The 18,238-nt window shown below is 36.8% G+C and overlaps 1 protein-coding gene across 6 annotated transcripts in view; it reads right to left on the reverse strand.

Annotated features, from left to right (window-relative positions):
• The window catches only part of N4BP2 (NEDD4 binding protein 2), a 97,191-nt gene that overhangs the window by 47,982 nt on the left and 30,971 nt on the right, over nt 1-18,238 (reverse strand). For 5 of the 6 annotated variants that reach the window (XM_053672355.1, XM_037138041.2, XM_053672352.1 and 2 more), the window contains 4 exons: nt 14,774-15,896; nt 11,181-11,305; nt 5,249-5,337; nt 446-522 (listed from right to left, as the gene is read on the reverse strand). In XM_053672355.1, the coding sequence (XP_053528330.1) occupies nt 446-522; nt 5,249-5,337; nt 11,181-11,305; nt 14,774-15,885 (1,403 nt within the window). In that variant the 5' untranslated portion in view covers nt 15,886-15,896. Of the gene's footprint in view, nt 1-445; nt 523-5,248; nt 5,338-11,180; nt 11,306-14,773; nt 15,897-17,586; nt 17,680-18,238 lie in introns of all 6 variants that reach the window. The other variant, XM_053672356.1, reaches the window with a different exon arrangement.

The raw sequence follows: 18,238 nt of genomic DNA on the forward strand, positions 1-18,238 counted from the left end.
GGTGGAAGCCATAAAGTACCTGGACAGCTAAACAGCTGGACATCTGCTACCTTTTCCATCTATGTCTCCTCAATGCTTTCTAAGTCACTAGGCAGCTATACTAACTTGTTCCTCCCAGTAGCACAAAGTTCAGGTATGTCAAACCCCAAAGCATGGTCTAGCTTCAGATATCGACATCGTATTATTGGTAATAATAAAGTGTCAACTATACAAGACAATTGGAATTTTTCTATTAACTCAATTAAAGGAACAAAAAGGTACAAACTCTTCATAAACTACATGAAAAGCCTATATGTAATACAAAATTTGTTACCAATTTTTAAATAACAAAGCTGCAATTTAATCTATTTTGTTTCATTCATTAATCATAAGTGGAAAAAATCTAGGTAGATTTTCTATCACTGTCATGAACTAAAAAATATGTCAGATAGTCTGCACGTTTTACCTTGCAAGTTCCTTTGGTCTGAACTTCCACCATGTGTCTGGTTCCAGGAAAAGGACTTTATATTTATGTTTTTGAGACTACAAACAAAAAAGATAAAAGCATTCAAAAAATAATTACTTCTATGAAATTGAATTCATCCTATCCCATTTCACAGCATGTTAAAACTGAAATAACCTAAAAGATTATCTAATTTTGGTGAGTATGTTAAATTGGTAAAATGCACAATCTCTTTGTCACAGCAATTCACTTCCAGAAATTTATGCTACTGATAAACACTTATGTAAGAGTGCAGAGGTGTATGTACACCAGAATATCCAATTCATCATTATTTGTAACAGCACAAGAAAAGCAAACAACTCGGTGGCTTCTGGAACTAGCTAAATAAATGTACAGACAACCATACAAGGAAAATATTATACAGTAATTTTTAAAATTCCATATGTGTTAATGAGAAAAGGTTCTTAATGTAAATGTTGAGGAAGATACAGAATTTTCAGTTGGGTAAAAGAGGATTATTCACACATTTGTACATGTATAGAAAACTTCTGGAAAGACTTTCACGAACAATATTGAAAGTATCTACCTCAAGGGAGTAAGAATTTAAGCATTCTTCTTGACAGTTTGAATACTTATCATATGCATGCATGTCTTTTATAACTTGAAAACTATTTTAGTAATACCTCACTCTATTTTTCAAAACTCTTTATAAAATACTAAAAAACCAAACTCCACACCTGTGCACTAACTAGGTCCATCTCCTCTCTCCATCTCAAGGATAGTTAATTTCAGCAATGGTCCCCTCTTTCTGAGGCATCATTAGTTTTCCCTCCTTCTTGAATCAATCCCATCACATTGTTACTTCTCCCATCTTACTCTTAACCCCACCTCCCCTTCCAGCTATCTTCCAACTGTCCTGCTCCCCTCTGTAGGAAAATGTCTCAAAATAATTACTATACTCCCCTCTGGCTGGCATAGCTCAGTGGATTGAGCGCGGGCCTGTGAACCAAAGGGTCCGCCAGCTCGATTCCCAGTCAGGGCACATGCCTGAGTTGGAGGCCAGGTCCCCAGTAGGGGGCACATAAGAGGCAACCACTCACAGATGTTTCTCTCCCTCTCTTTCTCCTTCCCTTCCCCTCTCTCTAAAAATAAATAAATAAAATCTTTAAAACAAATTACTATATTCTGTGTCTCCAATTTCTCTCCTAGTCTTATAAACCCACTCCCATTGGCTACTCCACAGAAAGTGGGCACCAAGTACGTCCACGTTGGAAAGGGCTACAGTTAACTCTCAGTCCTCTCTTACTTGACCCTCAGCAGCAATTGTCCCAGTTCCTCACTCTCTTCCCCTTACACTTTTCACTACACGTTATGGTTTTTCCTTGCCCCACCGAGTACATTTTCTCAGTCTTTTTCACTAGTCCCTCCTTTTAACCCAGACCTCTTCTCACAGTGGAATGCCCCAGACTTAGTCCTTGGGTCCTCTACTCTAACCTGCACTCACCCATTTGTTGGCTTTAAATATTATAATCCATATGGTAATGACTCACATATACCTTTAGCCTAAAACTTGCTCCTGAATTCCAGACTTCTAGATCCAACTACCTGTTCAGCAAACTTCACAGAGTCAAATTTCAACTTTTTACAACTCCTACCCTACACTCACCCCACAAGTACTCCACCTGAACCCTTCTCCATCCCAGCTGACTGATGACAGGCTCCAGTTACACAGGCCAAAATCCAACTTTAATGGCTCTCTTATCATACCTGACTCCTCTCTTTCATATCCATATCAATTCAACGAGAAATTCAAATGGCTCTACTTTCAAAATATATCTAGAATCTACTCACTACTCACTGTCCCCTCCACTGCTACATTAGTATAAGCCACATGCTCTCCTACTTTATCGCTACCGCCCTCCACCTAGTCTCCCTGCTTCATCCTTGCTCCCACCCCACCCAAGTCTGTTCTCAGCACAGCACCACATTGAGTGATTCTGTTAATAGTTAGACCACATCACTACTCTGATCAAAACCCTCTGTTGTGGACTGTTTGTATCCCCTCAAGCCCCATATGTGAAAACCCAAATCCCACCATGTGACTGTTTTAGGACACAGAGCCTTTAAGGAGACAATTAAGGTTCAAGGAACTCACAATGGTGGGGTCCTGATCCTTAATAAGCAGAGACACCAAAGAACTCACTCCCTCCACCATGGGAGAACACAGCGAGAAGGTGGCCGTCTGGAAGCCAGGAAGAGAGCTCTCACAGGAAACCAATACGCATCTTTGAAATCAATATGCATCCTTCTAAGATGACAACAGGAAATCAACCCTACCAGAACTTAAGCTGGGACTTCCAGCCTCCAGAACTGTGAGAAAATAAATTTCTGCTGTGTGAGCCAGCCAGTCTGTGGTATTTCATTACGGCAGCTTAAGCAGGCTAATACATCTTCCCTGTCACTCAAAGTCAAGTCCTTACAGTGATCTACGAACCTTTTCGTAATCTGCCCTACCATCTCCCCAACCACCATCACCTCTCTGACCTCATCTCCCACTAGTGGTCCCTTCAGTTTTGTGACAAGATGCTACTTTCTGTCATTACTGATGCAAAGCCCGAGTCAAAAGTGATCAATGCTACTTTCTATCACTACTGATACAAAGCCCCAGTCAACCCAGACACTGAGGTAGAAGATGACATAACACCCTGTAATGAGCCTACTCACTTTTCCTCTCTTCATATAAGTGCCAAATTTCATATAGCTCATTCAGGGCTTGGCCTTGGTCTCTAATTACCTAAAAGGATGTCATGTAGCTCCTAAGATCAAATCAATTTTAAATGCACATACACAGAAGAAACACAAAGACTATAAATTAAAAGCCTTTTTCAATTCCCATTATCAATAGAAAAATCTTAATAATATATTACTGGAGGATTCTGACTGACTTGTATCAAGTTATGTAACAGCCCACAAGGGAAGATACACATATATATTTAAAGCAAAGTAGTAAGTTTTGCCCGCTGCCACCAAGCACACTTGACTGCCCCCTACTTATCGCCAACTCACTGCCGAGCTACTTTTGTAAGTGACAGGCAAGGTAGTAAGAGGTGGTTGTCGTCCATCTACCCTACTCCTCCACAGCTCTTATTATCTTGCTGCTAAAAGCAAAAAGTGATTCTCTTTCTCTACAGTAATTCCTATGCCTACTTCTTCATAGAAAAAATGAGTATGGTACTCTACAAAAAGCAAGAGTCCTTTATACTTCTGAGTTGGAAAAAGCCAAGGAATTAATACTGAAAAAATAGCTTTATGTTTTCAATTATTATATAAGAGAGAAAAAAAGCAAACATAGGAGGCAGAAGGATAAATGAAAATCAGAAACAGTAATCTGAGGCCGCCTTTCTTATCCATGTAGGAAAATAAAGTGTTAAAGAACATTCTAAGATGACAGCAGAAAGCCAAGGAAAACCTACAGAGAAGTCAAGTAAGGAGGAAAGCATGATCCTATGGTGAATACATTGGTGTAGAAATTAGGAACTCTTAAGGCCAGAAAGCAAACAGAATTTCAGCTCCCAATACACTAAAATTGAGTCCTTTTATTTCCATTATTGCCTCTACGCAGACATAAAATCACATGTGCTTTCAAAGGACACATAATTTTCTTCAGAAAAATGAAGAGTCACACCTTCAAGATAGTACAAGTGCACTAGACACAGCAAAGGAGGTACAGGCTAGATGTGCATAAAATTTACTCACTAAAGAAGCATAACTGGAGCTTCATATGCCAGGCATGTGCTAATCTTGGGGAATAAACCCAACAATACTCCATACTCACAAACACTTCATTCATCAATTTACTCAAGGAATATATATTTACTGTATGCCAACCATAGTGCTATGCCTTGTTAATTCAATGATGAGTAAAACAACAGTCCTACCCTCAAGAATATATAGATGGCCTACCGCCAAATACAGCCCACCAGCCAATATTTGTACAGCCTAGGAGTGAAGAATAGTTTTCACATCTTTAAAAGTTTCTTTAAAAATAAAAGAAAAAATATGCAAAAGAGACTGTATGTGGCCTGTAAAACCTAAAATATTTACTATCTGGCATTTTATAGGGCCAACCCCATGGCCTACTGATAAAAACAGTGTGCTTTATGCCATGACGCAGCAAGCCAGGATGCCATGAAAGCAGAAAGGTAACCGACTCAACTTTTTAGTAAGTTAATTAATGCTAACTTCCTAAAAAACATGACATCAAAGCTGGGCAAAAAAGGAATCTGGCAAATTCAGATAAGTAAAAATAGTTGAGTTTACAAAATTCTGCACGTCTCAGAATAGCAAAATTTCAAAAGAAATTTAGATAACAACAAGGACCAACAAATTTTGCTTCTCCCAAATAAGGACAGTAAGAAAAACAAACAAACAAACAGTGTGTGTATACATATATATATGTATGTATGTATATACATACATATATATATATGTATACACACACATAGATATATATATACACACACAAACCTATCTATATCCACACACATAAGTTTATAATACCATTACCTTTTCATAAAAGACATCAAAAACCAAAAAATAATATTAGAATTTAAATATTAAATCTCAGAACCTAAAAACTGAAAAAATTTACCTTCATGGAAAAACTATTCCTGCTTTTCTCATTTTCAGAGAAAGCTCAATTACAGACAGTCCAAGAACTGTTTGCTTGAGATTCACTTATGTCATTAATATACCAAATAATTCCAAACCCACTATGAGAGACTTATAACAACATATGGTACAAACCAAAGCGACATATGGCTTCATTTCCCATGCCTGTAGATTTGTATTATCTATTATTATAGGAGATACCTTCTTTTCAAATGCTTCTTTTGCTGAAAAACAGAGAAAATCATTTTAATAATAATATTAAGTATGACCGTGCTATTTTAAAAATCTGATTTTTTTATAATTTGAAAATTATAGATATGTGCTCATTTTACTCACAACTCTACTTTTAAATATCACTTCTGAGTATACAAAAAATTAAAGTACAGGTAGACATTGAATAATAATTTGAATAATAAATACTAAAGTAATACTAAGAGGAAATTATTAAATAAAAACTATGTGATCTAAGATTTATGTGTTACATGGATTAACAGCATAAATTTAAAAAACAGCCATCGTTAAAAATACGCCAAGCCCTGGCCAGGTAGCACAGTGGTTGGAGCATCATCCTATACACCAAAGGTTGAAGATTCGAAACCTGGTTGAGGCACATACAGGAGACAACCAACCGATCAGTGTTTCTCTCTCACATCGATGTTTGTTTCCCTCTCTCTCTTTTTTAAAATAATGAATAAATATAATAAATAAAAATGAATGAATGAATAAATATGAAAAATGAGGATTAAAATATACATGTTTTACATATATTTATACATTACACATAAATGTATTATTTATAATACATTATAATGTAATATATTTATAAATTAGATATTTTAATATCACAGGTACATTATTATCAAATAAATTCCATACCTTATTTGGACTTTAGTTTTCTCAAAAGTCCTTTTCTGTTGAGACTCGTAACCAGGATTATGATATTTACACACACACCCGAATATATTTATAAGTATTCATATATATGTATATAGTTATAAATATATACTTATTATAGTATATGATGTTGGTATATTTAAATATTTATATTATAAATATGTGTTTGTATTATATGCTATAAATTAGCATATATTTATGTATATAAGTATGTTTATAATATAACATATATATGTATTATATATAACATATGCTGTATATTTATATTCTATAGTGTTATATATAATATATATTTATACAAATGTTTATTACTTTTTATATGTATTTATTATGCTAATCCTGATTAAGTCTCAACAGAAAAGGATTTTTGTAGAAAAACCAAATCCAAATAAAACATGGAGTTTATTTAATAGTAATGTACCTGTGATATTAAAATGTCTAATAAAAAAACAGATATTTGGTCTTCATCCTATCTCTGGCACAGAACTCCAAAAACCCTTGGAATTTCCTAAGTGATGAGAACTTAAAAGGTGTTTCTTATGTTAATAAAATGACTTCTGGAATGCACCTAAGGATGGGGCTGGTTTCCAGCTGCTGCTAAACTGGTAATTCAAAGACTGAAACTACCAGCCTCACTCTAAGACCTAGGGGTTGGAGAGAGGGAGTGAAGATTGAGTTCAATCACCTAGAGCCAATGATTTAATCAATCACACCTATGTAATGAAGCCTCCATTAAACCCAAAATGACCGAGTTCACAGAAATTGCAGGCTAGTGCTAGTGAACATGTGTTGGTGCTGGGAGAGTGGTGAGCCTGGAATCAAGGGCACAGATGCTCCGAGCCTTTTCCCCATACCTTTCCAGTGAATCGTTCCCATCTGGCTGTTCCCGAGTTAATCCTTTTATAATAATTTGGTAATCTTACATGAACTAAGGTGGGGAAATGATGGTAGGGGGGCACAGGGGAATAAAGGGGAGAAAAAAATGGGATAACTGTAATACCATAATCAATAAAATATATTAAAACTAAAAATAATAATAATAACAACTTGGTAATCTTGTAAGTAAACAAGTTTTCCTGAATTCTGTGAGACACTCTAGCAAATTAATTAAACCCAAGGTGGGGGGGTCAATGTAACCTCCAATTGTGGCCCATGGGTTAGAAGCACAGCTAAGAACTTGCGCTTTCCACTGGCATTTAAAGTGAAGGACAGTCTTGTGGAACGGAACCCTTTACATATGGAATCTATTTCCAGACAAAGTGTCAGAATCAAGGTGAATTCTTGGACATCCTGGTGTGTCCAAGACTTGCTTACTGGTGTGGGGAAAACTATACATACACACACACACACACGTGGGCGCACGCGCATGTGTTGAAACAGGGTCCAGGAACCCTTTCTGGTACCAATGTTAATTTCTTAGTCTTAACAAAGGTATCATGGTTACATAAGATGTTAACATTAGGGGAAAATGGGTGAGCTATATACACAATAGGAACTCTACACTACCTTTGCAACCTTTCCATAAACCTAAAATTATTCCAAAAAGAAGTTAAAAACAAACAAAAAACTATAAACAAAACCAAAGAAAACTAAGATGTAATGCTTTGAAATAAAAACATTACTATACACTGTTGTGTAAGAGATTTTCTTATAAAACTACCTTTTCCTCAAGAAATTACGCCATTCAAGAAATTAATAATGGACCATAATGAATAAGCCTTACAACAGAATTACTTGAAAGTTTTAAAAGTTCTGTACTCTCTCTTGCAACTCAATAATGAAAAGACAAATAATCCAATGTAACAATGGCAAAAGACTTAAACAGACAGCTTTTCAAAGCAGATCAACAAATAATGAATAAGCACACAAAAAGATTCTCAACATCATTAGCCATCAGGGAAATGCAAATGAAAACCACAGAGATACCACTTCGCCACCACCAGAACAGCTACAATAAAAAGATAGATAATAGTAAGAGTTGGTGATGATGTGGGCAAGCTAGAACCTTTCCAAACTACTAGTGAGAATGTAAAATTGTGCAGTTGCTTTAGAAAACAGCTTAACAGTTCCTAGATACGAGACATACACATGTATGTTTACAGCAACATTACTCATAATAGCCAAAAGCTAGAAACAACCCAAATGCTGAACAACTGATGAATGAATAAATAAAACGGCATATCCACACAATGGACTATTATTCAGCCATAAGAAGGAATGAGGTACTGATACCCACTACGAAATGGATGAATCTTGGGAACATGCTAAGTGAAAGACACCATTTATAAAGACCACATATCACATGATCACATTTATATGAAATGTCCAGAACAGGCAAACCTATAGAGATAGACAGTAGATTAGTGGTTGCCTAGGGTTGGGAGAGGTTGGAAAGAAATGAGGAATGGCTTCTGATGGGTACAGGACCTTTTTGAAGTGATAAAAATATTCTAAAATTGATTGTAGTGATGGTTGTACAACTCTGACTACACTAAAAACCATGTGAACATATCTCAATAAAGTTGGTGAAACAAGTGCTCTGCCTATTAATTTAATATTATTTCTGCTGTGGTTGTTGCTGTAGCAAAGGCATGCTGAACCACTACTAAGCATTCTTTATTCTCCTTTACCACTTACAATAATCCTAGGGATTTACAGATGAAGACAACAGTGGGACTTGGAGACACAATTTGCACAACTAGTAACTAGCAAATCCAAGATTGCTCTTCAACCTACTTTAACAGGGTGCAGCCAAGAGGGGGGCCCCTAATGCGGATTTGGAATGGAGTCCAGAACTCAAAGTGTCCAGGAAATATTAGAAAGATATATGAGTGTCCTCACCCCTTCCCCCCACAGGTCACAGGTGTGTTGGGGGAAGGGACAAATGGAGCAGGGCCACTGAGAGCTGTTTTGTACAGCAACAGCTTTGCAGCTAAACTCTGGCATGGTCATTTAACATATCTATAACCTTTAACTGGTTGCATAGATATGTTAAATAGCTGTGGCTATGCTCTGAGCCAGGGAGATAGAATGGGATTTCCCCGAGATGTAACTGGGGCAGGTCCCCCAGGTTACATAGCCTGGGTGACAGCTTGGAAAAGACTGGCTCCATGACATGGGGCCATACCTGCCCAGACTCAAGATGGCCACCCAGTAAACTTGGAATAATACAGGAGTGCTGGCAGGTGTAACTGATTGTAGGAGGAGTCAGAAATGGGGCACAGAGGAATATTGGCATGCGGATTTAAACCCAGACTCGGCAGCCATTGAAGAAGAGAGCCTCGCACTTTTGGCCAGAGTGGGGACTCCTACAGCCATGTGAGGGAGAATCAGCATGTGGCTTTAGCAGAGACTCGCCACTCAGCTTTGGCAGTGTGGTGACCCCCCCCACCACACCCCGCTCCCTGCAGCTTTGGTGGAGAGAAAAACCATGAGGTTTTGGCCAGAGTGGGGACCCCTGCAGCTTTGGTAGAAGAGGACCACACGGCTTTGGGGTGCTCCCTTTGGCCACGTGGCCTGGGAAGCAGGAGAGACTTTGCCTGGAAAATGGATACAAAGAACTCTTGCCAGTAGACCATGAGAAGGTGCCACATGGCTTTGGATTAATTAGAGATCCTGCCTGGACAGCAACACAGCTGAAGGTGCCAGTGGCCGGAAACACAGACTTGTGCTTCTTTTCCTGAGTTACAGTACCTCAAGTTAGGGCAGGGGGAGAAGGAAGCACTGTGGGCGTCTGTGGGTATCCTAAAAGACTTTGATATTTTATTGAAGACGTTAGGTCAGTACTTTAAGTCTGTATAGCATTAAATAAACATTTCCTCTCCATTTCAAAAATCTCTGGCATTGAGAGATGTCTTTCCTATGACGACAGACAACCGATCCTAATGGGGGTTCCTTTTGGTCACAGTATATCGTACCCCCCTTGGCCCTGGGTGTGTGTGTGCCTATTCTGTAACACTGTCATACTGGGGTTTTTTTCAGTTTTAGTTGTGTTGGTATTTACATATTCTGAAGTTGTCACTTTAATATAGGGTGGGGCAAAGTAGGTTTACAGTTGTTTGTATGAAAAATACCATAATTAATGAAGAATAAAATGTGTACTCACAACTGTAAGCCTATTATTTGCCCACCTTGTATTTAGTTCAAAGAAGGAATACAGAAAAAGTTAACAATATCTGGAGATAGCAAACTCAAGTATGTCCTACACGGTGCATTTACCATAAAAGAAAGTCTAAGTAAAATACTGTTTATGTGTCTCAATAAGAATTCCCCATACAGCCCCGGCTGGTGGGGCTCAGTGGATTGAGCACTGGCCTGTGAACTGAAAGGTCACTGGTTCAACTCCCAGTCAGGGCACATGGCTGGGCTGTGAGCCAGGTTCCCTGGGTTGTGAGAGGCAACAACAGATGTCTCTCACACGTCAGTGTTTCTCTCTCCTTCTCTCTCCCTTCCCCTCTCTCTAAAAAGTAAATTCAATTTAAAAAATTCCCCATATGAAATTCAAACCATTCATTGTAACTAAACATTTCATGACAAAAACTATCTTCAATGAATAGACACTTGTATCAATAAAGAAGTGCAAATTTTACCTATGATCTCCCTGCAGAATCAGTTTGAGGAAAGCCATTTTTACTCTTTTACTACCTTCCATTAAAATTAAACCAACCTAGGGGAGCAAGGGGCGGGGGAGGCTGGGATAGGAGAAATAGACAAAAAACTGTACTTGAAAAATAACTAAATAAAATTAATTTAAAAAAAAATTAAACCAACCTAGGAAAGACTGGTGGCTATCAATGCAAACTCCGTCTTGGAAAACTGGAACCAAATCACACCAGACAACTGTAACCAACTTGAGCTATTCTGAGACCCAAGTAGAAAATCTGATTTACTTCTGACAAGATCCCCATTGATTACATGAAACTTAAACATGCCGTACATGTTCTATGCATATTACAAAAATCACCGCACTTAATATTCATAACAGTTTTGAGATGTCATTTACTTTATTAAGTAACATAAGAATAGTTATAATTTTATGTATATTAGAAATCTAGTTATAAATTCAAGTTTATTATAACCTTTTTAAAAAGTTGTATGTCTCAAAATACAAGTACTAAGAGAATTTTTTCTTTATATTATTCAATATTATCTGGAATCTGATATCTATTCTTACCACGATTCTGGTTCCATTCATGTGCTTCTCCTAAGTACTTTGCGTCAAACTGGTACTGTCCATTTATATAAAAATAATCATCAGTACTAAGAATGATTCCACTCGGATTATCCTCTTGCAAAGTCCTGTAAATGATAAATGGAATTCTTTTCATAACTTTTTCTTAATTCTCTAATTTTTATAAGATCATAACCCAAATTAAAAATTCAATTATTATTATTTAAAAGAGTGAGGATATCATAATATTCAAACAAATCACATTAGAAACTCTGTAGGGGACCAGTTTGTTTTAGGTCTGGCAAACATGACTCAGCTCTGTATGGAAAACCTGCAGAAACTAAGTGGTGGGCAGGAGCCAGACCTTCAAACCGAGTTTTCTCGTGGGAATCAGGCCTAGAAAATGCACACAGACTGTTATGGCTTGCTCTTGCTAAAACTCCATCACCCTGGTCTAAAACAACAAATGTGTATTGTCTATCTTCAAGGTAACTTCCAAAGCCTGTGTGAGCTCTCCCAAGGACAGAGCTAATCAGCTCATCGCCATTCCCCTCTGCATGTTATTTTTATTTCCTTGAATGTACCTAAAATGTAGACAATAATATTCTGTGTGATAGATAATAAATCCTTCTCTGATGTAAGACCCCAGGAAAACAATAAAAGACTGTCTAGGCAAGGGTCGGGGCGCTCCCCTCTGGAGGGAGTGGCCGAGGCACCATAGGCACTCTCCCCTTGAGAGAGTGGTCGTGCCTGTTCCCTTTTTCCGCACAGGGTTGTTGTCGCCTGTGCATTTACTCTCGTCGTCAGCCACAACAGGCAGACTCTGCTAGCCAGAGTCCACCACAAACTCTGTAGAAGTTTGACTCCCAAGGCAACTGACCTAAGGCAAGTCTATTTTGCTTTATATAAAGCATTATTTCAGAAATGTTATAAAGGTATTTACCCTTAACTATAAAGGTTTAAAGATTAACAGATTTTTAATTATCACAAAAACTTGGTAACTTAAAATGTTTCAGAATCTCATCCCCCTAATCTGGTCACTTGATACAGAACGATCTTCACCTACCCTAAGTGCAAGGTCACTTCAAAGTGGGCAGCTCCCTTGGTACACAGTATTTTCAAAAGCAGATTGTTCTTTGTATATATATTGCTATAAATTTAGTTGAGTGTGCCAAAACCATCCCAAAATATAATGTTAATAGACTATTAATTTAACCTGTTAAATTATACAAAGCTAAAACAGTTTCATGGAATTTTTTTTATCTCTCCCAATTTTGGGATATATCTTGTACATAACTGAAATACATACAAAAACTAAACAAATAGAATACAACAATGCTACCATTCTTGACCATATGTAAAATATCACTGTTTATTCTCTCGTCTAAAATATGTTTGAATGTACCCACCAGCTAAAATATCTGAATATAACTTTTATTAGCACCTAAGTTTATTAGCACCTGCCAAGCACTGCTGCCTTTAAGCACTGAGCACACATCAGTGAAAAAGGTAAAAATTCTTACATTCATGGAACTTACAGTCTAGTGAGTGCTCACTTGATCTCACCACCTTCTGAGACTCCTACATTTATCCTCTTTTATGTGTTAGGTTTTTCCTTCTCTGACACTTCCTCTTTTCCCTTTAAACATGTACACATCTCAGCTATCTTTAAAATTTTTCACCACACTTCTAGAACCCCTTTCCACTATTACCTACCTTCTCTCCTTCCCTTAACTGCTTTATTATCAATGCTCCCTTTACCCTTCCCTCCCCCTACCCTTAACAGTGAAACAAAATTGTTTTTAAGACAGCCATTCCTGACCTCCTTTACACTAAGTCCAAAAGCCTTTTTCAGCCCTTATTTTCCCTGGGCTTGTGCACTAGTCTCTCTGAAAAAACTTGGCTTATGTGTCTCTACACCTCCCAGTTACTACTAAGTGTTAGCACTGGCTGATATTGCTCAGTGGACTGAGCCTGGGGCCTGCAAACCAAAGGGCGGGGCATTGGTTTGATTCCCAGTTAGGGCACATGCCTGGGTTGCAGGCCAGGTCTCCAGTAGGGGGCACATGAGAGGCAATCACACACTGATGTTTCTGTCCTTTTCTCCCTTCCTTACCTTCTCTCTAAAAGTAAATAAAATCATAAAAATTAAATAAGTAAATATATATATACATATGTATGTTTGTGTGTATGTGTGTCTAAGTTCCTACTTTGTGAAAAGTGATTCTTTCTTGTTCATTTTAGAGAGAAAAGGAAGGGAGGAAAGGGGTGAAGAGAGGGAGAAACACTCTTTTGCTATTCTACATATTTATGCCTTCATTGGTTGATTCTTGTATGTGTCCTGACCAGGGACTGAACCGAAAACTTCGTCTATCTAACCAACTGAGCTACCAGACCAAGGTCAAAAACACTTCTTTCTCTTCCCATTTTCTAACTGTACCTGCCTCCTGCCCTAAGGGCCCTGAAATCTAAACTATGCCACAGTTCTATTACCTTTCATTCCAAAAGATAGCACCTTTCATTCCAATTTTTCACAAAATGTAGTAGTATCATGACTGATTTCAATATCCATTATATTGAGTTTAAACGTTTTATTATTGCTGTAGTCATTAAATCAATGAGAAAAACCCTATATAATACATCTATAGAAGCATATACTTACAAGTGTATGAGTAGAACATGTAAAAATTTACTGGGAGATAAATCTAAACAAGGAAAGCATATCACAAATCAACTGAAAATGAGTTTATCAAGGACATTTCCAAGCATATATGCATGTTTACTAAGACCAGATACAGCCATGACCAAACAAAAAAGACCCAGCTAAGACCAGCTGAGAGCAATGAGTTAAAATATGAAAGAAAATGAAAGAACTGGCAAATAAAATATATTACATATTAAAATCTTCGGGAAATTAAAGGCTAAGGGGGAGACACTTTGAAAGCAGTGCTCTTTAACTAGTACCACTGAAAACACAACAAAGCTGCCCCTAAACCCTGACTCCAGTTCTCTCCAACCAAGGCACTGACAACCTTCCTTAACTACGAAAGGCCCACAGATGAATATAAGACAAAATAATGGAGGGTACTGTATCTTACAAGTTCTCTGACTACCAGTGACTCATCCTATGCTCTCTTCCTTCAAATCACACATTTCTAAAAGCATTACTTAACATGCTACAATCCCAAATTCCCAATTACCAGTAAAATTCTTGTATCAAAGACTTTCTTGAATTCAAAATCTATTATGGCTATTTAACTCTAATCAAAGAGGAACTCATCTTTCTCCCACTCAAATTAGTTTTCTTTCCCATAAAGCTGTTTCTATTGATTTCACAAACTCACAATCTTAGAATCATCTTTAATTTTTTTCTTTTATTCCACCTCTTAAAATGATAATCTAAGGTGAAAAAAATCAATAAAAGTTTCTAGTGAAAATAGTGCAGTTAGTCACAAAGTCAGAAAAAAATCAGTAGGAGGAAAACATTTTAGGGGTTACTAAACATCTGGATTAAGCAAAAGCACATATTCATACCCTATTTTACAAATGTTCAGGGTCGTGCGCTATACTTTGGAAAATTCAATTAAACCTCATACCTTGCCAAAAAAGATTTTCCCGATCCCGGAAGCCCTCTGAGAAGTACGAGAATTAGTCCAACATAAGATGTCTTCTTTCTTACAACCTGAGTAACTGGAGTTTCTTGTACTTGATAAGCACTTGTTCTTTCTTTGTTTCTCCATACCTTTGCTGGGAAAGGGTGAGAAATGACTGGGGAAGGAAATGTAAAGTTGACAGGTCTCCAGGGTGTAGCTGTGGTAATAGGAGCTACAAAGCCACAGTTTCCTTGAAAGAGGTCAAAAGCAGGCATCAGTGGATTCCACATTGGTGGAGGTGGAGGAGGCATCAGTACAGGGATAGGTGTAAGTACTGGACAGTAATTTACAGCCTTCCTCTTTGGTGGCAATTCATTATGCTTGTGTGGCTTGAAACTGAATTCTTCAGAAGGTACAAACACATCAGGGACAGAAGTAGATTTCTGATTCCCACCTGTACCTAGTAAACCAAGCCCTGGATTTTGCCCAGTATGGGTTAAAGGAGCCTGAGGTTCATTAGCATCCAAATCTGCAGCGGCTTGAGAGAACTGAGTTTCAACACACTCAGATTCTAAGACCTCTTTCTCTCTTTGATCAAGATTGCTACAACCCACCACAGTGTCGCTTCCTTCATTTGAAGAACTACTGAGAAGAGAATCTTCCAATGTGTTATCCTTTACACAATTTTTGAACTCATTTGAAACCGACTGTGAAGTCAAAGGGTTTGAACTTAAAGTAGAATTCTCTAAATTTTCACTGTTTGAATCCATATTTTCTGTAGAAAGAATGGGAGTCATACCACTTGAATCTGAATTTATAAATGCACTCTGGTCACTAAAACTATTAACATCTTGTGAAGGCAAAAATGAGTATACTTTGTCACCAGAAGGAGAGTTCAAGTTCTCAAAAGCATTCTGAATTAAAGAATCCAAGTCTTCAGTTAGGTTCAGGTCCAAGTTGGAATTCACTTTTGAATCTTCACTCTCTTCTTCAGGACACTTTTCCATTATTTCATGTCCTACTGCACTTACTTGGTTCTCAGAAGCAATGATGCTCTTTGAAGACGATCCTTTTATCTTGGTATCATTGGCAGATAATTCTAATAAACTATCCATGACAATGTCAACTGTACAACAATAAGAATAACAGCAATAAAATATATACCTATATGTATTGAAAACAGTAAAATTATAATTTGATTAAAATATACATGTAATTATACTAGATTTTACATTGATTAGAATTTAGAGAAATTCATAAATATTCAAATCTTAAAATACTTTACTAATACACCAGTCTGTATTAGTGAGAGGTCTGAAAGATACAGCCATGCAATGCTGTTACTTACAAATAGTATCAAATTAGGTTAATAAAAACTACCATTGCAGTGCTGTTACTTACAGATAGTATCAAATTAGGTTAATAAAAACTGCCATCAAGTAGACCGTCTCTGATGAATTTACCGAGTAAATGTAAAAAGATATGCAACTGTATGGCCTAGGGTTATTTCTAAAGATCCTAAAACCAGTTGATTTAGACAAAATACTTACCTACCACTTGTCCTTTAAATAAAAAGTATTTACATTTCTCTTCTAGTAAATATAATTTGATGACGTGGTCCATGCTATGAATTTTACTTAGTAAAAAAAAAATATGTAAGCTCATGTACCTGCATATCAGATATACTTTGTACAAAGACGGGTAAAATACTGTTTTACTATACATAAAGGAATTGTGTAGATTAATAAATAAAAACTGCCAGTTATAAAAACAGTCACAGAGATATAAAGTACAGTGTATGGAATAGCCAATAATATTATAATAACAGTGTATGGTACCAGATGAGTACAGACTTATCAAGGTAATCACTTCATAACGTATGTAAATGTCTTATCACTACACTGTATATCTGAAACTAATATAATATTGTATGTCAACTTTAACTGAAAAATTACTTTTAAAAATAAAAAAACTGTTTTAAGGATTTTCTGCAGTGTAATGGAGGCAATTAAAGATAATTACATTAGTAGACAATTATATTACAAATTAAATAATACACATTTTTAATATACAAATGCCATAGCAGTCTTATAGGAAAGTAAGGAAAGAGTTCACATAGGGTGATATGGGAACTAGAACTTGAGGAGTAAAAAGAAACCTGTCATACACGGAAGGGAAAGGCAAAGCCAGTCCTGAATACACAAAGCATGTTTAAGGTATTAAAAGAAGCTGGGGGACACACAACAGTATAAGGGATGAGAGAAGGAGATAAAACTGGAAAAGGGAGATGAGGGGAAATCTGAAGGTGTCCTGTACGTCATGGTAAGAAATACCTATTTTTTTTTTCTAAGGGAACTGGAATTTGGGCTAAAAGTATTATATGCACCACCTCACTGAGTCCTCAAAAAATACTATGAGGTATAGAATTCCCAACAAATAGATAAAGAAAATCAAATTCAAGAAGTACATTACCTAGGCCCAAGTCACACAGATAATAAGTGACAGACCCATGACTGGTAAGTCTGACTCCAATGCTGAGCTCTTCCCATTACATTACAACACACACAGGGAGCCATTAGAATTGTGAAGCATTTGAAATTTGCGGCTTTTTTGTTTTATGTTTATGTTCTGTCTTCTGTTCTTTTAAGAAAGATAAATATGGAAACAACACAGCACAGCAGGTAACAGCTCTCATACGGAGTCAGAACACCAGCATTTAAATCCCTACTTGCTGGTTATGATACTTTGAACATGTTATTTAACTTTCCTAAGCCTGATCTTCTCATTTGCAATATGGGGATAATAAAAGTACCTACCTCATAGGGTGGCTGTGAGGATTAAATGAGATAATCCATGAAAAATTGCTGTGCACAAGGACTGGCACCTAGTAAGCACCCAATTAATGTTCCCTTAAGAAGAAAAACAAAGATGCATTGGAGGGGAGAAGCCTGACAGAGATCAGTTAGGAGATTATAGCAACACTACTACAAAAGCTAGAAGCCCTAACCACAGGAAAAAAAGAAAGAAAATAGAACAGGTATTTCTATGAAAGAAAATATACATGATTGAAAAACCACAAAAGACAGGATGAACCAAAAAAAATTAATATGTCTAAAAGAAAGAGCAGTATTAAATTAAAATAAAAGGTCAAGACATATATCACACAAATGAGAAGTCCTTATACAGACTGCTGAAAAATATTAAAATGGTAAACAAACAAAAACATAAACAATTCATACAAGAATTAATGAATAACTTATATACAAAATGTTACACATTCCTCTTTACTTAAAAAAAAACAAAAAAATAAAGAAATACAACTTAAGAAAAGTAATTTTATTCCTATTAAAATCTTAAAACACCACTACACAATTCTGAAAAGGCTACAATGAAACCACTATATTTATACGAGGCTGGTGTTATTATACCTCCTTGGAAGGCAATTTTGCAGTGTTTCCAAGAGCTGAA

The sequence above is a fragment of the Artibeus jamaicensis genome, unplaced genomic scaffold, assembly GCF_021234435.1.
Source record: "Artibeus jamaicensis isolate MK-2021 breed Jamaican fruit bat unplaced genomic scaffold, CSHL_Jam_final contig_76, whole genome shotgun sequence".
NCBI lineage: Eukaryota > Metazoa > Chordata > Mammalia > Chiroptera > Phyllostomidae > Artibeus > Artibeus jamaicensis.